We start from the raw sequence: 25,098 nt of genomic DNA on the forward strand, positions 1-25,098 counted from the left end.
CCGCCTGCCCTGCCGCGACCTGTTTCCGCGGTCACCGCGTCTCCGACTCGCGGCCATAAAATCCTCTCCCGGATTCGCTGGCGGTCGCTCGGACGCAGTTAAATGGCGGACTGGCGAGTCGCTTCTCCAGCAGCGCCCCGTCGCTTTACTGCTCGCCGACCACCGCCGAGGGCGGGTTATACAGCCTCTCCGGAATGCCACAGCTACCAGCTTAAACTCGTATACCTCAGTTTCGAATCGCCACTCTGTCGTCGCTCAGGACATTAGCCCCCGTGAGTTTTTTTTCATTTATTTGTTTTTGGGTTTGGGCAGAGATGGCCATACAGCATGATATGGCGCCCGCCGCTATCCTGTGATCTTGCTCAGAGCGCGCCCTGTAATCGATTATAGTTCGCTGTCCTGGTGCGGGTGGCGCTCCGGTGGCGATTTGCTATGACGTCGCTGGCGGGTGTTTGCGGTGGCCGGCGGAAAGCGAGAAGGTAGTTGGTTTCCCGGGTATTGCACGGAACGTGAAGTTTGCTCTGCCTGACCTGCTAGCGACTAGCGATAAGGTTGCAGTGCCTCGCAATATGAGCAGAGTGGTCTGGGGCGGAGGCGACTCGCAGCTGTGCTGGCCATGCGGTTGTGATTAATGCGAAATAGAAACACAAACAGACCTCTCAGATTTCGAGCCTGGTTAGGTCAGAGTGACGACAAGAGCACCAAAACTTATGGGTGAAAGATAAATACCGGCGAGCGAATAATACCTAACCAGTGAAGTAAAGCACTTGCACTTCTATGGAGGGGGTAACACGACCCAACCAAAGGTTTTATGCAAGACCGCTTTTGCGGCCAAGTACTGGCTACACGCCAATATGACAAGGATCCAATCCAGCACCGCCTTTGACCACTAACAGGAGCAATTGGAGCAATAGTCCTAGTATGAGGATTAGCAAGACGATTCTACCTATTTAACATTAACTTATTTGTAATTGGATTCGGAATTACCTTACTAACTATAATTCAATGAGTACGGGAAGGAACATATCCTGAACGCCATGTCCTGAAGCGATGTTTTCAACTGGTACAGGTGGGTGGGTAACACCCGAGTCCCACCCTCATATGGATGAGAGAGGTCACACGACGTCTATTAAGCTTCACCATGGCGGAGAAGATACTTTTGGTTTTATGCTTGCCAGGTGGCCGCCTTTATAGTGATGGAGAGAGAGGCTCCCCAGTACGCACGCTTTTCTGCTCTTTGACCTCGAGGACCGATCTCAACGCCTGTGCAGAGAGAATTACTAGACCGCTGCGTAAAGAGAACCTGCAGCGACATTAGCACAAAGGCAGAGACGAGCGCAGGCAAGAAGAGATGGCGCAGACAGTACTAGCGAGACAGGCGGCAGTAGTAGAGGCAGTAAAGCAAACACAGAACAAGGACTAAACGTTAAGTCAGCGAAGTGTTATTCAGATGATTCAATGTTCATAACATATTTCTATTACATTGTAAGAACGCTGCATGCGACGTGACTTAATGCAGATGCACCATACGGTGGTTGCGGAGAGTGGCTGTAGATGTAGACTGCAGTAGTGAAACAGAGATGAAGAGACTAGTGCAGGGTAGATTAGCTTTGAAAAACCGTATGATTTATAATAAAAAATCATCTTGTTCAAATAAATGAAGTAGACTGTGGAGAACTAAATGGATCTGAACTTTAGAAAAAGAAAGTCCGAAGTGAACGAGATGTACGTCGGCCAAGGAACTATTCACCTGAAGTTTGTCAAGAAGCCAGATTTGTTCGTCTCCTGCGAACTGTTACGTGGACAATATCCACTACCGCTATCTGACAACAGGGCTGCTCGTATCACACCCAGCTGTCACATAGACGCATAGACGTTGTGGGGGCCTTTATAGCGAGCTGACCTCTGGGCGTACAGAACGTCCGACAGCAAAGCGTGGACCACGACTCTGCAGGTAGGTGTGGAGGGGGGGGGGGGGGGTGAGGGGATGGGGAAGACGTGGGGTCCAGCGACGACCGGTCCCCCCCCCCCCCCCCCCGCCCCCACGACCCGCAATGCTCTCGATTTGCATATCGGACGCTGCACTCGCAAGCACGGACAGCGCTCCCACGTGGTGACTAATGCCCCACGTGTCTGCCACGCCGGGAACTCACCCTGCCCTCCACACGGCAACAGGCTCATCATGCCTCGTCGTTGCATCAGCCTTGACCCATTCATGCTTACAGTACAACACATGATTTGTAGGTACGTCTCCGTTTGGTTTCTACTCCTGTTTCAGCCATCAGCACGATTACAACTGTTTCACCATTTTGACGAGGCACTGAAGTGCAGCCATACCACCTCTCTTCACTTCAGAACTGCTACAAACGCGTTACTTTGATTAACTGATAAGCCGGGAATGAGCATCCAAGTGCGCTACGCCATCGGTAGCGTCTTCAGGGCAGAGGGACGAGGCTATAAACCAATGTTCCGAAGGGACGCTAAACTTCAGTCTTCCTACCTTTCTTCGCTTCGGAACTGCTAGGAACAAGTTGCTCGGCCACTATTAATAAGCAGGGAACGAGCATGCGTCACAGCTCAGCGCGGGCAAACCGAGTGCGTTTCGGCGTCGGCTGCATCTTCAGGAGAGAGAGGGACGAGGCCGGCGCGCCGTTAAGCCGTGCAGGTGAGGGACAGGCGTCCTTTACAGCCCCCCGCGGGACCGCACCTGGCGCCGCAGTCGTAAAAACCGCCGCCCCCACTGCCTCCGTCGCGCTGGCGCCATCTTGGCCCGCCCCCGCAGGGCTGGCCGTTACTCGCCTTCACGCCCCCGCCGCCGCCGCCAGCGTCGCCTTATTTTTACGGTCCTCCTCCTCCTCTCGAGCCAACCTGCGGGGGTGGGTTTGAGGCCGCTGCATCCGCAGGACGTGTGTGGTCGCCTCGGCTACAGCCCCGTCAGTGTCAAACTTACAAGGCACTGCTTCCTTCCTGCAGCTACATGCTATTGCCCATATTCTTGTCGTGGACCCAAAGCATCCAAAATTACATGCGGGACACGAAAAGTGGTATCATCCTGCCACCGTATTGTGAGATAGTGTACCACAGAAAGTATTTGAAAAGAGTCGAAGAAATATCAAGAGCTGATAATGAAAACCCTGTGATAAGTACTAGTTTCGATCAGCTGGCCATAATCGGATACCATAATTACACGAGTAGCGATAAATTTGCAGTAAGGTTTCACAGCGATGCAGCAAATATTCGTTTTGGTACAAATCCAGCTATGGATCACAAATACTTTACTATTTGGGTAATTAATTTCGGACGCTATCACCATCTCCAGGCGTGAGTGAATCCAGTACATTACGTAATTTGTGTAACGCGTTGTACAGGTACAGTCACATTATTCAGCCATAGAAGCTTCACCATAAAATCTAAAAAAGATTTCCGAGTGCCGTAGACACTATTACGGCAAACATGGTAACCCAGACGAGAGGTTTACCTCACGTCTTTCAACTGTCAGCAGGTGTTCCAGAGCTATGCTGGAATCCTTCTCCTCTCTCTCTCTCTCTCTCTCTCTCTCTCTCTCTCACACACACACACACACACACACACACACACACACAAATTTTCTATGTATGAACCTCAGTTCCTTCGGGGGTAATGACATTTGTCAAATACCAACACTTAAGGGCCAAATGACGTTCAAGAGGCTTTTAGAGGAATCTGCGTCCTACCGCTGCGCTGTACAGAGAGATATAGAGGCAGAGAAAGAGACGTCTTCCACATTTTTTTTGGTAAACAGGCGAGCATTGTTAAAAGAACAGGAAGGCATAAAATGTTCCTCCAGCCTTATTGGCAACGTGTAGTACAGAGGTGGCCACGAAGACCACGATCCAGTAGCTTCCTCCTGCAGCCGAGCCGCTGTCCCTGACGGGTAACGTCGGCGGCGTTTCGGCGCCTTAGTGCCGTGCCGTCGTCAGGAACATAAGGCGCAGCCAAATCCGGCGCCGTAACCTCTGCAGACGCGGCCGCCCCGCCGTCTTTCCTCGGCTCGCAGCTCTCCCCTGGGGCTTCGGACACAGACACACGCTACCCTTTCTCGCGGCCCGTCGCCAGCTTTGCTTCGCGTCCCTACAGATACCCATCCGGCGCGGGAAGCAAGTAATTCCTCGGAGTTACACTACACTCTCTGACCTGCTGATAAAATTTTCGTGTTTCTTTTGGATTTCACCCTATACGTCTTAAACCATTGCTAAAGGCCATTTCATGCACTAAAATTTTCACCTTTTATATACTCGTGCAATGACTTGGAGTCGACTGAATCTACCGGTACCGAAAATCGGCCACTGCCTTTGACATAATGACACACTGAGGTGAGAAAAGTTATGGCATATCGGTACGAACTTATATAGACGTATATATATATAGTATAGCGTACACAATGTATGAAAGAGCAGTGCATTGGCGTAGCCCTCAGTTGTACTCGGCCTATACTCGGGTTATTCATGGGAAAAGGTTACCGACGTGATTATACCTTGTAAGTAGGCTGTTTAGGTTTTTATATTGGTAACGCCACGTAGCGCTCGGTATGAAAATCACTGGCTGTGCTGTGTGCAGTCTGTGGCTGGTTTGCATTGTTGTTTGCTATTGTAGTGTTGGGCAGCTGGATGTGAACAGGGCGTAGCGTTGCGCAGTTGGAGGTGAGCCGCCAGCAGTGATGGATGTGGGGAGTGAGATGGCGAAGTTTTGAGAGCGGATGATCTGGACAGAGACAGTAAATTTGTAATATTGGATGTCATGGACTGATATAGATATTATGACTTTTGAACACTATTAAGGTAAATACATTGTTTGTTCTCTATCAAAGTCTTTCATTTGCTAACTATGTCTATCAGTAGTTAGTGCCTTCAGTAGTTTGAATCTTTTATTTAGCTGGCAGTATTGGCACTCGCTGTATTGCAGTAGTTTGAGTAACGAAAGATTTTTGTGAGGTAAGTGATTTGTGAAAGGTATAGGCTATTGTTAGTCAGGGCCATTCTTTTGTAGGGATTGTTAAAAGTCAGATTGCGTTGCGCTAAAAATATTGTGTGTCAGTTTAATGTTGATCAGAATAGGGAAAGAGCGAAATGTCTGAGTACGTTCAGATCTGCTCAGCTGTTTAAAAATCAAATAACGTAAGAGGTTTATCAGCACTGTAATTCAGTAATTTTTCTAAGGGGACGTTTCAGTAGAAAGGAAACTCTGTAAGGCAAGATAAAGGTTCGGATCAGATCCAGTAAAGTTTTGTTACAAGGCTGTTGCTCACAGCAGGTACTTGCAAGTTAAAAGATCAGCACAGGACATGAAGTGATGAAGAACAGCGTGTAGTCTACTGATTTTTTTTTTTTTTAAAAAAAAAAAAAGTGCTTACAAGCAAAACATTCCCGCCGTGGATCCTGAGTTCTCATTCCTGCGACGATGCGAGATGTTACCGTAAACCGGTGATTTATGCCTGCTGCTACAAAGTACAAAAATCTGTATACGCCTGCATTCCGGGGCCGGTAAGGGCGTTGCAGCGTCTGCACAGAAAACGACCGCGGCGCGCGTGGCGTCGACCGGGAGTGGCGCAGGTTTTATAAAGATATAAAAGACCCCGGCGGGGTTAAGTGCTGGCTTTAAACCTCGCGGGCCGGATGCGAGTAACTGGCCGGACTGCACAAGGTGGGTGACGACGAGGAGAAGTTGAAGGAGGAGAGGGTAGAGGTGAGTGAGTAGACGAGGTGAGCTAATGGTCGCAAGCCAACAGGTAGGGAGCCGCAACGAGCCGCGCACTTAAAAGGTCGTCACCGCCCATCGGTCATTCAGCGGGACTGGTCAAGCGGGCAGGGTCCGCTATTCAGGCAGGATTTTCTTCCGCACCCCGGGCTGGCTGGACACTGTACCACCTGAAGGAGGAAGGCGTTCAGCTCCACGCAGCCACCTGCCCACCGCAAAGCCTCCGACTGGACCCTAAACATCTCTCCCCAGACTTAACGCCAACAACCTGTTCTTCGAGTCCCCCCCAGACCATCTGCCACTCCCCCGAGAGTAGAAAAAGGCGCAGGTTGCTCCTGTTTGCAACAGGTTCGTTGCAATTGACGTCAAGTCGTCAAGTGACCGAAGCTGCATCGGCGGCTTCCCAAGGATGCATTAATGGCTCTCTGGTGCTCTTAATCAACAGAGTGTTACAAAAAGGTACGCCCAAACCTTCAGTAAACATTCCTCATACACAAATAAACAATAGATGTTACGTGGACATGTGTCCCGATACGCTTAATTTCCATGTTAGAGCTCATTTTAGTCAGTATGTTCTGCACTTCCTCGATTCACCGCCATCATTTCATACTGGATACTCTACCTGTGCTGCTAGCACATGTGCCTTTACAAGTACGACACGACATGTGGTTCATGCACGATGGAGCTCCTGCACATTTCATTTGAAGTGTTCGTACGCTTCTCAACAACAGATTCGATGACCGATGGCCTGGTAGAGGCGGACCAGTTCCGTGGCGACCACGCTCTCCTGACCTCAACCCTCTTGACTTTCATTTATGGGGGCATTTGAAAGCTCTTGTCTACGCAACCCCGGTACCAAATATAGAAACTCTTCGTGCTCGTATTGTGGACGGCTGTGATACAATACGTCATTCTCCAGGGATGCATCAGCACATCAGGGATTCCATGCAACGGAGGGTGGATGCACGGACCCTCGCTAACGGAGGACTTTTTGAACATTTCCTGTAACAAAGTGTTTGAAGTCACGCTGGTAGGTTCTGTTGCTGTGTGTTTCCATTCCATGATTAATGTGATTTGAAGAGAAGTAATGAAATGAGCTCTAACATGGAAAGTAAGAGTTTCCGGGCACATACCCACATAACATATTTTCGTTCTTTGTGTGTGAGGAATGTTTCCTGAAAGTTTGGCCGTAACTTTTTGTAACACCCTGTTTACGAAGTGAACAAAAATTCACGTAGTCCGATACCAAGGAAGTTCCAAAACGATTTAGAAAAGACATCTGCATAGTGCGAAAATTGGTAACTGACCCTAAATAACAAAAAGTGTGAGGTCGTACGCATCAGTGCTAAAAGGAATCCGTTAAACTTTGGTTTGCCGGCCGGGGTGGCCGAGAGGTTCTAGGCGCTACAGTCTGGAACCGCGCGACCGCTACGGATGCAGGTTCGAATCCTGCCTCGGGCTTGGGTGTATGTGATGTCTTTAGCTTAGTTAGGTTTAAGTAGTTCTAAGTTCTAGGGGACTGATGACCTCAGAAGTTATGTCCCATAGTGCTCAGAGCCATTTGAACCATTTTTTTAAACTTTAGTTTCACGGTAAAACAGTCAAATCTAAATGCGGTGAATTCAACTAAATAGCTAGGTATTACAATCACGAACAACTTAAACTGCAAGAAACACATAGAAAATATTATGGTTGAGGCTACTCAAATATTGCGTTTTATTGGCAGGATGCTTAGAAAATGTAACAGATTTGCTAAAGAGATTACTGCCACTACGCTTGCCCGTCCTCTTTTAGAATACTGCTGCGGGGTGTGGGATCCTTACAATATAGGACTCACGGAATACATCGAGAAGGTTCAAAGAAGGGCAGCACGTTTTGTATTATCGCGGAATGGGGAGAGAGTGTCACTGAAATGATAGAGGATTTGGGGCGGGCATCATTAAACGAAAGGCGTTTTTCTTTGTACCGGAATGCTCTCGTTCAGTCACAAGCTTTCTCTTCAGAACGCGAAAATATTTGTTAACGCCGACCTACATACGGAGAAACAATCCTCAGAGGAAATCAGAGCTCGCATGGAAAGATATAGGAGTTCATTCTCACTGCGCGCTGTACGATAATAAAGAATTATTGGGCAGTGATCTCTCTGCCAGCAACTTGAAGGTGATTTTCGGAGTATCCATGCAGTTGCAGCTGACAAAACCGGCGTTGTCCTGGTATTCATTTTGCCAGGAACGAAAACACGTAATTGACTCTGTTTGTAGTGAAATGTCGAAAAAATTCGTGCGTGATGCACAACGGTTTATTTTTGTAGGTACATTCAACGGCATATGTGGATACTGGCCGCAAAATATATTGCGAATGTATTCAGCAAAAAAGAAGCAATAAATTTAAACATTATGCATAACGCTGCAGTTTTTAACGCATCTCATTGTTTATGATGACATATCAGCGGAACTAAGGTGGGTTGTTCACAGTGATTGCTCGGCTCTGAGCACTATTGGACTTAACATCTGAGGTCATCAGTCCCCTAGAACTCAGGGCTAATCAAACCTAACTAACCTAAGGACATTACACACATCCATGGCCGAGGCAAGATTCGAACCTGCGACCCCAGCCGTGGCGCGGTTCCAGACTGAAGCGCTTAGAACCGTCCGGTCACACTGGCCGCCACTGTGATTGCTGCCTAACAGTAAACAGTAAGGAAAATGCGTCATTGTTATTTCGCTGTACAAAAATTAAAACAGGTCTTACACAAAAGATGAGTAATTATTTTAATAACGCAGAAATAAGAGCGTGATCGTTGTTAGGTATCCATTCCTCAACCGGTAAAGAAGGAACCCATGGGGGAAAAAGTTATCTTTTCATCCGTATGTCTGACCATCCATTAAGATCCTTCTTGGTTCTCAGGAACGAGTAGAGATACCAAGCTAAATTTTATGTCACATGTTTGTGTCAACGGTCGTTTGGTGGTATCAACAGTTTAAACCTCCAAGTCAACGCAAAGATACAAACATATACGCCACATATTTTGATACTCACACACACACGAAAACCGATAGATGAGCCATCTATATACATGGTGGGCGTGATGGTCAGGTGGCGCGAACACGGTAACTCAACAAAAACTCACACTTTGTTGTAACCTAGCTATCACCTATTCATGTGAGGAGTCGCCAGGAACGATACGGGGTCCGCATTGCATGTTAAACTGTAGGTCCCTTGCACTAACTCGGCAGCACACTGATTGACGAGAATGTAGCAAAATGCCATTCCGTTAGTGGCCATTTTCTGTTGTAAATATGTACGCGGAAAAATTTCGTTACACAAATTTTTGTGATGTTGGTATGCAAGGAAACGTCCAAGGTCGCTCGAGGCTGCAGTTTTGATTCACCCTGTATAGACGGTTTCAAAGGCAATCGGAACAATCCTCATACGTTGTTTGCAGATGATGCCGTCTCTTACCGTTTAATGGCCGTCGACCCTGTACGATAAAATGAGTGAGGTTCTCTATGTGAGGTCTAAAAAAAATTCCGGTAACTTACATTACACCATAGATTCACAAATTTCAAAGTTGTCGATTGAACTAAATACCTAGGGATTACGTTCCTGGCCGCCATAGCAAATGTCCAACTAATCTGTCCCGCTTTATGTAAGCTATTCCTGTGTACCTCTTTCCTCGCATAATTCAATCTACCGCGTAATTACACTTCTGTAATTCTCCAGCTTTCACAACGGTGAAAGCCATACTCGCCGAGTTATTTTGGTGAGTGGACAGAAGATGCGGAAGGAAGACGGACGCCCCGACTCTTGCCACTATGTGGGAGACCAATCCAAACAGTACCGCTTATAAACCGGAGACTGTTTATTAAACGCACCAATCTGCTTCGTATGCAATATGTAAAACCCCATGTTAATCTCTTTTTTTTTGTCTAATGGGTTATTCAAACAACTATGATATTTTTTTCATGGATAGTTCATTTCTTTAAAGAGATTCGAAACCTTTTGTTGGTTAAGATTTGATGTGAAATTCGTGAAAGTACCTAGGAGCTTTTTTATGAGTTCAAAAGCCGCCACCAAGGCGCTGTCCCGTTTCCGGTGAAAGGTTTGTGCCACGGAGGGAGGCACTGCAGATGTAAATGGGTTCTAGTATATTACAGTTCGCTACAGTGTGTGAAACTGGGGGCTTGGAAATGTAAAACTTAGGTGAAGTTTTAAAAGATTGGAGTAAAGCTCAATAAACATCAGATGCAGAAACTTGAAAGTAAAATGCAAAGAACGCTAATCCAGAAGAATAAAAAGCGAGTTGCTAAAAGCGGAAGAAAGAAACACCAAGGGTGAAGCTTTTCTGACTAATAGCTCTACTATCAACGAGGGTAAAGGCGGCCGACTCAAAATATCTAAAATGGAAGAGTAAAATGAACTGAAGCGCCTAGAACCGCTCGGCCACAGCGGCCGGCAGCAGGGTAGTCTAACAAGGACAGGCCACAAGAACAACAACAACAACATACGTAGTTAGGAGACGTGGCCAGGGTGAAGTTCTCGCTGGTAGGGCAGTGTCCACACCGGACACAGCAGAGGTCCGGAAACTGAGCCGTGGGGAAGCGAGGGCTGCCAGACGGACCGGACTCCCCTCGCGGTTATCCGAGCACAGGGCAGGAGCAGGGCCCCCGTCACGCAACCCCATCTTCTCAGATTAAATCCCGGAGCTGTCCGTCTGGTCAAGCAGGGGACACGGGGGTTGGGGGAGGAGTGAGCCGCATGCAAATTGGGTCAGTGAGGCAGACGGGCAGCTGGACGCAAAGGCACAGTGGATGTCAGGGCGAGTGCCCTTAAGAGCCGGCGACGCGATTAGAATCGGTAATGGCCAGCTAATTCGTGACTCACCGCCTCTGTCAATCTGGTACAGCGCGAAGAGAGCCGATTCTCACGAGTGGTCGCGCCGGGAGATGAACGCCCGGCCCTCTCGGTGACAAATGCAGTCCGAGATTTCGATTTGCAGTGATTTGTAGACGACATCAGCCTCGGATTACTACGTTCTCAACTCGCATTATAGCAGTTAATTGCTTCATATCAGCTACGTAACGAAGTAGTAGAAAAAAATGGACAATAAACTCCGTCTCAACAGTTTCATAAAATCGGTGTACAGATAGGGGTCAGCAATTCATCACCAGAGCTCTGGAAGCTACAGAACAATTTTCATTCCAATTTAACACAGTATAAAATCATGTCCTTGGTAGTTATAGTGCTTTCTAAATTGAAATTTTCGTGACTGTGTTTGAACATAAACTCCTCCGTCCGAACAGGCCTTGGAAGCCCCAACGGAACCGACCGGGCGCCGTGTCATCCTCACCCACAGGCGGTCACTGGACGCAGATAGTGGGGGGAGGGAGAGGGGCGGCATGTGGTCAGCACCGCTCTCCCAGCCGTATGTCAGTTTACAAGATAGGAGCCGCTACTTCTCGATCAAGTAGCTCCTCAGTTTGCCTCACAAGGGCTGAGTGCATCTCGGTTGCCAACAGCACTCGGCAGACCGGATGGTCACCCATCCAAATGCTAGCCCAGCCCGACATCGCTTAACCGGTGTTCCCACTGCTGGATTGGAACATAAACAGAATTACAGGATGGTTTGTTTCAGCTTCTACAGTGTCTGGTCACATTAATGTGACCACCTGGCAGAAGTCTGGATAGCCTCTTTATGCAGGGCTGACCGCTGTGTGGCGTACAGGAAGAGAGTGACTCAGGTTCTGGAAGATGTGGAACGATGCTGACTCCAGTGCCGAGACCGACTGCGACAGGTTTCTCCGTTGAGGAACCGTGGCGCGAGCAGCCCTATCGAGGTTTGTCCCACAGGTTCTCGATTGGATTTAAATCCGTGGAGCCTGGTGGGCAGGGGGGTACGGTAGACTCATCCTGGTCCACTTCGAACCAAACATGCACACTACAAGCGGTGCAATGCCCTGCTGGGTCATACCATTATGGAGATGGCTATTTTGCCTTCCAGAATGGCGAGACCACCAAGAAATACCACGAAAACATTCTTCACATCATAACACTCCCTCCTCCGGCATGGACGCTTTCGACTATTGTTCTAGGGTCCACAAAAGTGATTTACCTGCAAAGGCCAACTGTCCCCACCCAGTGGATGTCCAATTCTGGTATACAAACAACAGCCTTCGTTGACCATGAACAGCGAGTGGCGTCGGCACAATAATCAGGCGCATGACAAGCGTGAAGGGGGGGGGGGGGGGGGGCACATATAGCAATGTTCGCCGAACAGCCGTCCAGGAGGCGCTGTTAGCAGTCCCTTGGTTCATCTGGGCGGTCACTTCCACGTCTATTCGCCCACAGCCGTCTGTGCAGCCGACGTTCACCCCTTCACTGATGGCCCCGTTGTGTCTCGGGGCGCCGTTTTCGATAGCGCCATTTTGCCGTGCTCGGTACGCTTCAACCGCGGCAGCACGTGATCAGTTTACAAGCTCACCCGTTTCGGAAACGCTTCCACCCTTTACCACAAGGCCAGTGACCGTGCTCTTTTGGACAGCAGATAAACCGCTCCGTTTCCAGATCATTGTTGTTCGCTTCCACCCACTAATAGTGGTGCCAACTGCCGTCTATTGAGTGGCTATTGAACGCTGACGTCGAACATGGCGCTGGTCATGTTAATGTGTGAATTTCAACTGGGGAGCTGGAAACGACAGAGAGGCCCCGTCTGGGCCGCAGTCCTCAGTGGTTCACAATGCCACTGTAGGCCACAGCAGTCCGCCCACCCCACCGCCGCCCCTCACCGAACGCAGAGCTATTGTGCGGCTCGGCCTCTACTGCCCCCCGCCCCTTAACTTCTCATTCCAGACGAGTGTAGCCCCAAGTGTTAGCGTGGTAGAGTAGTTATAGTGTACGAGTACGTGGAGAGAGTGTTTGTGCACAAATCGCCGACATAGTGCCAGGAGGACTCGTGCCGGGGACCGGCACGCCTTCCCACTCGAGAAGCAGCGCGATGGTAGTCGGGCGAGCCACGTTAATGTGACTTGACAGTGGAGCAGAACTACGAATTTTGTTGGTTGCTTTCGTGCATGACATTATGACAGGAAATCAAATGGCTCTGAGCACTAAGAGACTCAACTGATGAGGTCATCAGTCCCCTAGAACTTAGAACTTCTTAAGCCTAACAGCACACACATCCATTCCCGAGGTAGGATTCGAACCTGCGACCGTAGCGGTCTCGCGGTTCCAGACTGTAGCTCCTAGAAGCGCTGTTGTTGTTGTTGTCTTCAGTCCTGAGACTGGTTTGATGCAGCTCTCCATGCTACTCTATCCTGTGCAATCTTCTTCATCTCCCAGTACCTACTGCAACCTACATCCTTCTGAATCTGCTTAGTGTATTCATCTCTTGGTCTCCCTCTACGATTTTTACCCTCCACGCTGCCCTCCAATGCTAAATTTGTGATCCCTTGATGCCTCAGAACTTGTCCTACCAACCGATCCCTTCTTCTGGTCAAGTTGTGCCACAAACTTATCTTCTCCCCAATCTTATCCAATACCTCCTCATTAGTTACGTGATCTATCCACCTTATCTTCAGCATTCTTCTGTAGCACCACATTTCGAAAGCTTCTGTTCTCTTCTTGTCCATACTAGTTATCGTCCATGTTTCACTGCCATCCATGGCTACACTCCAAACAAATACTTTCAGAAACAACTTCCTGATACATAAATCTATATTCGACGTTAACAAATTTCTCTTCTTCAGAAACGCTTTCCTTGCCATTGCCAGTCTGCATTTTATATCCTCTCTACTTCGACCATCATCAGTTATTTTACTTCCTAAATAGCAAAACTCCTTTACTACTTTAAGTGTCTCATTTCCTAATCTAATTCCCTCAGCATCACCCGATTTAATTTGACTACATTCCATTATCCTCGTTTTGCTTTTGTTGATGTTCATCTTATATACTCCTTTCAAGACACTGTCCATTCCGTTCAACTGCTCTTCCAAGTCCTTTGCCGTCTCTGACAGAATTACAATGTCATCGGCGAACCTCAAAGTTTTTACTTCTTCTCCATGAATTTTAATACCTACTCCAAATTTTTCTTTTGTTTCCTTTACTGTTTGCTCAATATACAGATTGAATAACATCGGGGTGAGGCTACAACCCTGTCTCACTCCTTTCCCAACCACTGCTTCCCTTTCATGCCCCTCGACTCTAATAACTGCCATCTGGTTTCTGTACAAATTGTAAATAACCTTTCGCTCCCTGTATTTTACCCCTGCCACCTTTAGAATTTGAAAGAGAGTATTCCAGTCAACATTGTCAAAACCTTTCTCTAAGTCTACAAATGCCAGAAACGTAGGTTTGCCTTTTCTTAATCTTTCTTCTAAGATAAGTCGTAAGGTCAGTATTGCCTCACGTGTTCCAACATTTCGACGGAATCCACACTGATCCTGCCCGAGGTCCGCATCTACCAGTTTTTCCATTCGCCTGTAAAGAATTCGTGTTAGTATTTTGCAGCTGTGACTTATTAAACTGATAGTTCGGTAATTATATAACCGCTATAACTTAGTAAATCCAATCTATTTACAGAGCGAATTTTCATCTGCAGCGCAGTTTGCACTGATGTGAAACTTCTTGGCGTATGAGAACTGCGTGGCAGATCGGGTCTCGAACCTGAGAACTTTCCCCATTGAGGCAAAGTGCTCTACCGACTGAGCTAGAACCAGTCACTATAATACCCTTTCTCCCAGGAAGGAAAAGGTTCTGGAGGAAATGAATCTGTGGCGAATGGTTGTGAGTCGTGCTTATATACACTCCTGGAAATTGAAATAAGAACACCGTCCCAGGTCGACGGGCACGTGTACCTTCCGCCGACCACTGGCGACAACATCGATGTACTGTGGAGACCTCACGCCCCACGTGTTGAGCAATTCGGCGGTACGTCCACCCGGCCTCCCGCATGCCCACTATACGCCCTCGCTCAAAGTCCGTCAACTGCACATACGGTTCACGTCCACGCTGTCGCGGCATGCTACCAGTGTTAAAGACTGCGATGGAGCTCCGAATGCCACGGCAAACGTTCTGACACTGACGGCGGCGGTGCACAAATGCTGCGCAGCTAGCGCCATTCGACGGCCAACACCGCGGTTCCTAGTGTGTCCGCTGTGCCGTGCGTGTGATCATTGCTTGTACAGCCCTCTCGTAGTGTCCGGAGCAAGTGTGGTGAGTCTGACACACCGGTGTCAATGTGTTCTTTTTTCCATTTCCAGGAGTGTAGGTAGGTAGAGACTGATACGCGGTTGATAAAGATTCCAGGTTCGGATCCTGATACGGCAGAGAGCGCTGGTCTGCAAGGAAGCTTCTAATCCGACGTGTCATTAACACTGTTGAATCAGCTGCAGCTACTGTCATCGGCGAGGAATTCGTTGACCTGCATGTACCATGCCGCGCCTCACGGATTTCCACAGCCGGAACACTTCCGGTGTTCTCCTTCCGAGAGTAGGACGATAGGCGCCATTGCTGCCCAGAGGTAGATTCTGGGAATTTCCAAAGTGAAGGGACGTGTGCGACCGAATGCGCTGGAATAGCAGCCCAAAGGTCAGCTCATTTCTTGACCACTTAATGCGTAGCGGAAGCAGCGAAACAGGCGACTCAGAAAAAAAGATTTAAAAAAAGCAGACGCACGCGAGGCAGCGAAATGAGAACTGCTGTCCCAGCAATTAAGCGCGGCGAGTGTTCCAGACTGTTTCTTGAGAAATGCGAAAGGCAGAATGCGGTCCGGCATCTGGATAAGTGCGTGCGTGTGCGTGCGTGTCTGCTCTACACGTGTGATTCTGTTTGAGGATAACCAGAACTTTCTGTGTCACTAACATTTTTCATCTATAATTCCGCTGTAGCACAAAGACGAACTGCGGCAATACAACAACCTCTGTCATTGTCACCCTTCAAAACTCAACTTCACGTAACACTCCACGAATAGAGATTTATTTCATACCTGAGAAGAAGTGTCATAGTCTGCCTCAATTCGACCGTGCTAACGAAAGTTTTGATTACTGGAGTCGCGGCGAATCTTGTGGCCGTTTCATCAGGAAGGAGGAATTAGCATCGCTTTACTTCATTACTCATCTTATTAATTTTACTTGTGGAATGCATAAACTGTAATTTTATTTTTTATACGAATGAACAGGATTCGAGGTAAGTGTTCATTCGCTCAAAATGTTTTTCCTTTTGGACTCAATTATATAGTATAGCCGAGGATAAATTTCACGAGGAGAATTAGCTGGAAAGAGTTTAATAGCTGACGTCGTAGAAGATGATGGAGTGTCGAGCTGATGAGGGAGGCCAGGAGGCTCTTAAAGTAACCGAGTAACCGATTAGTGGTCCACGTATCGGGCTGCTGTACAAAACCATACTCGATTCCTGGTTCTGCGAGAAAAGTTTTTTTTTTTAGTGGGTGCAATTGAACCCTTCGGCACAGTATATACTGCGACACTCCCTCAGGTTCAGCACAGTAGGTCGTGAAAGAGGGAGTAGTAGGCTGTACACAATGTATACTGGGACCTTCCCTGAGCTTTGGCACAGTGTATATTGCGACACTCCCTCAGGTTAAGGACAGTAGGTCGTGAAAGGGACAGTAGTAGGTTTGACACAGTATATACTCGGATCTTCCCTGAGCTTCGGCGCACTGTATACTGTGACTCTCCCTCAGGTTCAGCGCAGTAGGTTGCGAAAGAGACAGTAGTAGGTTTGGCACAGTATATACTGGGACCTTCCCTCAGCTTTGGCACAGTGTATACTGCGGCACTCCCTCAGGTTCAGCACAATACGCCGTGAAAGAGACAGCCTGGAACAGGACACCTACCTGAGTTGGTGGTGTTGGACTCAGCGTCGGCGACGTCGGTCTTGCAGCGCTTGACGCCGGAGGCGGAGTCCTCGGGCGAGGAGGCGGCGTCCTCTAGCTTGACGAGCCCGCGCGGTGGCTTCGCGTCGGCCAGCGATTCCTCGTCGTCGCTGTCGGCGCCGCGACGCTTGGGCGTCGAGCTGGGCGGCGGCGGCGACAGCATCGGCAGCAGCGGCAGCGGCGACGCCTCGCCGCCCCCGGGGGCGGACGGGGAGGCGGCGGGAGGCGGGCGCGCCTTCCGCGTCGTGATGGGCGCCGAAATGCTGGGCCGGCGAGAGCTCACCACCCCACCTGCAGACACCGGGGCGTCTTCTCTACCACGTGCCATACGCCACGAGCGGGCCGAGATGCGCTAAGCGACTCAACCCAGTACTGTCTTTCCAGAATGATTTCTCGACTGTGCGCCGATTTGAATCTCGGTGACAGACTAAATGTGTCGGACTGGGACTCGAAGTTGGGACCTGTATCTTGAAAGTGTTCCACCGACTGAGCAGTCGGAGCACGACACACAAGCCGTCTTCACAGCTTTACTTTCGCCAGCTCTCTTCTCCTGCCTACGAAACAGCACATGCGTTCTCCTTTATATCTTGCGGGACTAGCACTCCTGGAAGAAAAGATACTGTGCAGGAATGTCTTAGTCACAATCTAGAGGATAATTTCCAGGATAGTCCAGTAAGGTCTGCAGGAGAACTTTGTGAAATTTCGATGGTACGAGACGGAGTACCGGCTAAAGTGAAGCTTGGTTGTGAGTCGTTCTTGGTTAGCTCAGTCGGTACAGCTCTTGCCCGTGAAAGATTAAGGTCCCAGGTTCATGTTACAGTCTGACACACAGTAGGAAGTTTTAACACTGCGTTGCAGTACCACTGTAGGAACACATCCCTCGGTTTGTAGCTTTGGCCTGAATTGCATCCGTCATGTTTCGTATAGTTCTGGTAACAAGTGATTGTGACAAAGCCCAGTAGGGGACAATGCTGTCTTCCTGCACACAGTTTTAATAACAAATTGCCATCTTTTTATCATTTAAGTAACTTTCACATATGGTTTTGGGTGATGGCTTCCTCTTGGAGCAATTTTTCACTAATAACTCTTTTTTTTTATAAAATGTTCTTGATTATGGTTCCGTTATTGAATTATTCATTCACATATAAGGGTGTAACATGAACCCTTCCCTTCCCTTCCCAGGTTTCCCCATCCCTTTTCCCCTTCCTCTTACACCCTCCATTCCTTCAAATTATAACACCACCTACTTCTTGCTTCTTGTCTCCCAAGAGCCGCTTCTACCGAATCCATACCATTCACAAGTCCTCCGTCCTTAACACTGCCACCTTCCTACGCTCCTCAGTGGGCAACCTTTGACCTTCAGCAACAGACTACCTATCTCAGCACACGTCCTTGCGGTTTTAGTCTGGTGAAATGCCTATTTTGTGGGTTAGTGACTATTTATATCGTGGTTTACGCGCTTTAAAAAAATTGTTTCATCTTTTCAATAATATTGTTTTCACGAAACACAGAGAAAAATCTCACCATTACGTTATTGTTTTGTCATTTCAGTTAGTCGTACATGTCGACTGGCTGAAGAGGTGATTGAATAGCCCACTCAAATGGTTCTAGGGGGGGGGGGGGGGGTGAAATAACAATAAACAAAAAAACGTTTACTATAAGCACTTATATTTTAGTGCATAATTTTTCCATAATTTTTGTTTTAAATGTTATATATGCACAAAAATGTACAGACATTTTCATAATCATAGGGTATGGCAGTCGCTGACGTGCAATGAATTTTAATTCTTTTCACGTACTTCTTCAAATATTTAAGAAAAGTTATTTAAAACTTCTAAAATTTTTTGCAAGATTAATTATTTGTAATCTGGGCTCCGCTTTTCAAGTATCAGTTTTAAATGATTTTTTTACGGCAAACGTTAGTAGATACAGAGAGGATATAATCCTTTCACTTTTGCCTCTCCCTCTTCACCTCTCCCGCCTCACTTCCCCCCCCCCCCTTTTTTTCATAGCCTTCTCACGCATAACCTCAATACAACAGCAAAGGATAGTATTTTAAATTTAGTCCTCTTTTAGCAAGTGACAATACGATATACATTGAAATATTTTAGGTCATTACAAAGTTCCAGGTGCGCAACTGTATTTGTTATACATTTTACGAGGGTTTCAGGTGGATTACTCAGATGCTTTCAGAGACCGATAAAGTGAACACTTTGTTTATGTATTTGTGCAATCGTGTCGTAATACATTATTAAACAGGCACTGTGTCTTCAAATAAGTGCAAATAGGTGCCTTGAACTGAAGGAAGGTTACATCCGAAAATACGTACTTTGAATATTTGATTAATAAGCAGTGTGATTTGAGAAGGTACAGTAGTATGTCTGCAAAGACGCACACTGTTCTGAAAAGGAGTAAGTCTGGTAAGTACTTTTATTTGAAATGGAAACTACGTCTTAAGCACATTCTGAAATGGGATTGTGTGTGGCAAAAGTGCACACAATCTTTGGCCTCCAGACGCAAAAACCTCCCACCCAGCCATTGTACGAGGGCACGCACTGCGTAGGTGTAGACCCTCGGCGAGGCCTGTTTGTGACTGGCGGAGGGTGCTTCAGACACTCACCGGTGCTACCGCCGTCGCTGTCGTAGTCGTCCTTGGCGGCGGCGCCGCTGTTGTTGTTGTTGTTGTTGCAGGGCGTGCCGGGGGCGGTGGTGGAGGCGGCGGAGGCGGCGGGGGCGGCGGCGCAGGAGAGCACCTTGTGCTGGATGAAGCGCACGATGTCGGCGAGCGCGAACGCCTTGGCGCAGCCGCCGCATGTCAGCGTGTCCTGTCCGGGCGGCGACTCGGCGTCTGCTGTACGGGAGAAACAGCGGAAGCGCCGTCTGAGTAGGGGCAGTCCGTGCCGGGAGCTGGTGGCGCAGCGGCGCACCGCTACAGCAGTAAAGTCGTTAATGGTTATACCATTTGCGAGTGACAGTCATAGAAAAAAATTATTTTTCTTGTCAAGCCGTCTAGCCTGGCTTCTTCTGCAAAATTATTTATTTATACTGAAAAATTGCTCTGAGCACTATGGAACTTAATATCTGGGGTCATCAGTCCCCTAGAACTTAGAACCACTTAAACCTAACTAACCTAAGGACATCACACACATCTATGCCCGAGGCAGGATTCGAACCTGCGACCGTAGCGGTTGCGCGGTTCCAAACTGAAACGCCTATAACCGCTCGGCCACACCAGCCGGCTTATTTGTACTACAGACTGCTACGGTCTCATTGTTTATCCAGTTTCTTAGAGAAAGCTTTTGACAATTTTTTCGAAAACGCACGCTTCGAAGTTCTGAAGGTAACAGAGCTAAAATACAGTGAGCAAGAAGCTGTTGACAACCCGTACTGGAAACTGACGGTAGTTACGAGACTCGAGAGGCATGAGAGAGAAGCAGTGATTGATAATGGAGTGAGGCAGCGTTGTAGCCTATTTTCGATGTTATTCACCCTGTAATATGAGCAGGCAGTAAAGGAAACCAAAGAAAAATTTGGTGAAGGGATTACGTTCTGGGAAAAGAAATAAAATCTTTCAGAATATATGCGTGTAGCTCTGTACTTAAGCTATGTCGCACAAAAAGTGATGAATAAGTGCATTGTCCACAAAAAATCCATGAAGCGCTCCGGAATCCTATGTAACTTTAAGCCACACCTTTTTTTTAACAAACAAAAAAAAACGAGTAGTTGAATAGAATGGACAGTGTCTCTTAAAAGGAGGCTATAAGATGAACATCAAGAAAAGGGAAACAAAGGGGGTAATCAGCATCAGGAAACGAGACACTAAAAGCAATGGATGAGGTTTGCTATTTGGGCAGCAGAATGACTGACGGTGGCCGAAGAAGAAAGGTTCTAAAATGTTGAACAGCGATGTTAAGGAAAGCGTATCTGAAGAAGAGAAATTTATTAACATCGAGTATAGATTTAAGTATTAGGAAGTCTTCTCGGAAAGTATTTCTATGGACTTAGCCCTGTATGGAAGTGAAACGTGGATGGAAACGAAATGTGGACGATAAACATTTCAGACAAGAACAGAATAGAAGTTTTTGAAATGTGGTGTAAGAGAATAATCCTGAAGATTAGAAGGTACATCGTGCAACTAATAAGGAAGCAATCAACAGAAATGGGGAGGAAAGAAATTTGTGGCAGAAAAGGGGTCTGTACATATTCTGGGACATTAAGGGACCACCTACTTTGTACTGGAGGGTAGTGTGGGTTGTTGGGGGTGGGGGAGAGGGGGGAGGGCTGATAAAATTTGTAGAGGGAGGCCAACAACGAAATACAGTAAACATGCTCTAAACGAGAGTTGTTGGGAGAGGAAGAGGATTGTGCAAGGTAGAACAACATAGATGGCTGCACCACAACAACAACATCCATTTTCGACTGAAATGCAGCGAAAAAGTTTTCAGCACTTGACAAAACCTTAAAAATATGCTGAATCACGAAACTACCCTCAAGGGACAGCCGTGCGCGGCGACCCCGTATCGTATTCCCCTGGAGGGTTGCCGACGAGCGCTGGAGTGCTGGCAAGCCTGAATGTGTTTTTAGGCGGTTTTCCGCATACGACTTGGTGAACACTATCCACGTCCCGCCTCAGTTACACGATTCGCAAACATTTCATAAACGTTCTTATACTTTCGCATGGATAACGCTAGACACTGACATATTCAGGTACACCAATTCTATCCCAGGGGCGAAAAAGTTCAGTAGGGAGGGCATCCTAAATCTTAGATGATCCATCACTGAAGTGGATGTAGGACTGCGGCTGGCCATTAGCTTATAGATATAAGGAATATCAACAGCCGTCTTTTTTATAACATGTATTATTCACGTGACCAGTTTCGGCATATTACAGGCCTAAGTATCGAAACTTGTAGCTTAATTAATACATTTTATGAAAAGTATGGCTTCGGGTATTCCTTATTTCAACAAGGAACGGCTTTGGATCACCCTTTGCTACTACCACTGCCAAATCCAGAATAACTTGCTGACGCCGTGAAGATTTCGGATATGACCAGGAAAAACAAGAGGGTGAAGCACGAAATTTTCGCTGAATTCCACTTCAAAATTACTGGCGTATGAAATTCTAATAGTGGTCTTTATAATCAGTTTTAACTGTCAAAGGTGATTATGATGTTTTGTAATTTAAAAGAAACTCAATATCAGTAGACATTCATATTACGCTGTAAAGTAATAAATACGAAATTAAATTGCATAAAATGTTAAAAACGAAAAAGTGGTGTCAAAATAAATTGGAACTCACTATGCGTTTGAGGCTTCCACGAGAAAACATTCTGGAGCTAACCTTTAGAAACCCTTAAATAACACGACACGGTGTTCAGTAGACGCTGTTCGTGATGGCTGTTTACTAAGTAGAATACAGTGACAACTCTCCTTGCCAGAAGACACTATTCGCAGCCTGTAGTAGTATGCTGCAAACGCGTCGCACACTAATCCTGTGGCGGATAGAGCCGCCGTTTCCCGGAAAGCTCTAAAACCGTCCCCCTCCCACGCGACAACTTATTCGACCAATAGCGAGCTAGAGACGGCAGGTGGAGAGTGACCACTGGCCAGCGTGCACAGGCGGACACAGGCCCTCCCCCAATTGCCTCACACATGGACACGCGCGGACTGCGGGGGTGGCCACCCCCATCAACAGGTGGCCGGGCGCTGACCACTGGCCGAGGCGGCGGGGGTGGGTCCAGGGCTGCGCGCATGCGCACTCGCCCGCTACCGTTTCCAGGGTTGTTGGCTGTCCATCTTGCAGTCGTAATTCCTCTCGCTTTCGATTTGTGGAGTGCATGGTTTGTAGATTGTTCACACGTGGGTACACGCAACGAAGTGTAGTATTTGGGTGGGTTATAACGCTGAAGAAATTCGCGCACCTAAATGTAACTTACGGTGGGAAAATTGATAATCTGGAAACCTCGAAAACTTTCGCGGCGGCATCCTTGTATAAGATCATCATATCGGGGTTAAAAGTCGAGCTTTCAAAGATGAGCACCGTCTTCTTCGTCGGTCGTATCGCGACGGACTCTAGTTTTCGAAGATTATCATCGTCTTCTTTGCCATAAGACGACACTCAGTCGGATCTTTGGCGGACGCAGCTTCTACTTCCAGCTTCTATTGGCTGTCATGTTATCTGGAGGGTGGGATTTACGTACGTAAAGGCAAGAAATCGCTTGTGCGGCAGTATGCCCCATTCACCCTCCGATATGTCACGGTCTGAAACCCGAGGATATTTCACAGAACTGACTACTTTTTCCCAGAAATAAAATAAAATAGTAACAAGAGCACAGTTCCGACTAAGTTATGGGTACTCCTTCCTCATCAGACGAATGACAGAACTGGAAATTCCGTCCCAAGGATTACCGATTCGGATCCATTCTGCTGCATACCGATCCTGTTGGGATATTGGCCTCTCTTAACGAGATGGGAATAAAAGACCACAAAGACCGCAACAGTCGCGATAGTATTTCGTGGAGTGTCCAGTTTACCTGTCTCGATTGACGAATCCTCATACCTTGTTACGAAAGTTGTCAAATAGGCATCTACAGTCCATTTCAGTCACTTAAAAACCAATAAACGACTACGGTGCTAGATTATTTGATAAACTACTTTCGCAATAAGGTATTATAAAATTATTTACAAACTCCTAATGCTTGAGACAGTAGGTCCCTTATACCTACGTACTCGGAACGCGTGCTTGAACAACCTCCAAAAGTTTCTCCGGCTCTGCATGTGTGTGTGTGTGTGTGTGTGTGTGTGTGTGTGTGTGTGTGTGTGTATGTGTGTGTTATATAATTCATGACTCTGAGTATTTTGTTACAAAGGACCTGTGGCCACCGTGGGCTTGTTACAGAGTTATAACGCAATTGTGATTTTTTTGGTTTGTTACCGCTGTCACCCTTGTCCCTGTGAAAGTACCTTCACAACAGTGATTAAGACTATAGCATGCGATAACCAAAACATTAACTCATACCAAAACTATACTCAGCGAACACGTACACTTTCGCAACAGTGTCTTTAATCTGTTCTGTCAGTGTGTAGAACAGCACGTAAAAAATGCAGATATTTTTCATATTAGACACTCTCATGATCACGACAGAGTGCACAGAGAGGCACTGACTGTCAAAACGCCCCAAAATTCCAGGAGTTTGTCGTACACTTCCGTGGCTGTAACAGTTCTAGCGACCAAGTCTGTACGAGAATCGAGAGGAGTCGCATAAACTAGGTCCTTCACGAACCCCAGAATGAGCAGTCCACTGATGTCACACACCGTCGCCTATTGCACTGTTGTCAAAAAAAATTAATTACAAAGACTTCCAAATCCACCACTTTCTGCTGACGATGGTACCGAATCGTGCTTGAAACTGCTAACATGTTGCCCTTGTATGAAAGCGAGTTTTAGCTGTTGTTACGAACTATGATTTCGACAGACACGAGAAAGCTTGGTCTGCGGTGCAGGCCAAATAAAACGAATAACAAATCATCTGTGGCTGTACTTTCTCGTGTTGACCCCGACAGGAGTGCACCGACTACCTCTCTCCCTCATATTATTCACGAGTCAGGGGAGTGTTAAGTACCCTCTACCAAACATCTTTAAGATGGCTTGTGCAACACAACCAACAGAAGCCAGGAAGTCTTCACCCAGCTCCGAAATCAGATGACCAACGGCTCTAGTAAGAGCCCGAGATTTATGGAGAGGAAGGCGTTGCCGCCGGTGAAGTTTGCGGCCAGAGAGTAAAGATATTCCCATCCTACGGGCAGGCGGATTGCGAATTGTTACTGGAGGGAAACGTATCGAAATGTGCGGCGTGTCTTTTGTAGACAAAGGAACCTCTGCGGCAGAACTTGAGAACCGCGAAAGAGCCGTCCGAGAGAACAGCTGGAAGGAAAGTGAGGCACGGAAAATGGAGACAACCCGGGGGGATGATGTGGGTGGGGGTAAGTAAGAAAGAAAGGGGGAAGAAGTTGGCGACACAAAAGGGTCTCCCTGCAAACAGGCCCTTGTCAGATCTGCCCGCAGTAAGATGACCTCAAAGTTCTGACGTCACGCTTTAAAAGCAGCTTCCTTCCTTCCTCCGTCCCGCTCCGCCACCCCCGCATCCCCCTACCCGCCGGGTTGTCCACCCCTGGCGGCCTTTTAACACGGCGCTGGCGCGGGTGGCGTCTTGACCAACCCCCGGCATAGCGGCACAAAGTTTCGCCGGGTCACTTAAGAGGGTTTCTTCCACCATACCCCCGCCGCCCGTCCTCCGCCGCCACCCCCTCGAAAACGCGCCCCCTCGGCCGGGAAAACTGTTTGCTCGCGCTCTGTTGGTTTTACGAAACCTCCGCCCACCCCCGTTGCTGTCAGTGCGTGTGCAACGTTCAGCACACGCCTAGTCGGACACAAGGGGTTGGTTGCGGCAGCGGCGCGGATCAACGGTACTGTGAAA

At 47.7% G+C, this 25,098-nt stretch overlaps 1 protein-coding gene across 2 annotated transcripts in view; it reads right to left on the reverse strand.

The window, feature by feature from the left end:
* Positions 1-25,098, reverse strand: part of LOC126291911 (B-cell lymphoma/leukemia 11B) — a 303,871-nt gene that overhangs the window by 84,671 nt on the left and 194,102 nt on the right. For both annotated transcript variants that reach the window (XM_049985645.1, XM_049985644.1), the window contains exons 2-3: positions 19,242-19,472; positions 16,583-16,912 (exon numbers count right to left, since the gene is read on the reverse strand). In XM_049985645.1, coding sequence (XP_049841602.1) covers positions 16,583-16,912; positions 19,242-19,472 — 561 coding nt within the window. The remainder of the gene's footprint in view (positions 1-16,582; positions 16,913-19,241; positions 19,473-25,098) is intronic.

The sequence above is a fragment of the Schistocerca gregaria genome, chromosome 9, assembly GCF_023897955.1.
Source record: "Schistocerca gregaria isolate iqSchGreg1 chromosome 9, iqSchGreg1.2, whole genome shotgun sequence".
In the NCBI taxonomy this organism is placed as follows: domain Eukaryota; kingdom Metazoa; phylum Arthropoda; class Insecta; order Orthoptera; family Acrididae; genus Schistocerca; species Schistocerca gregaria.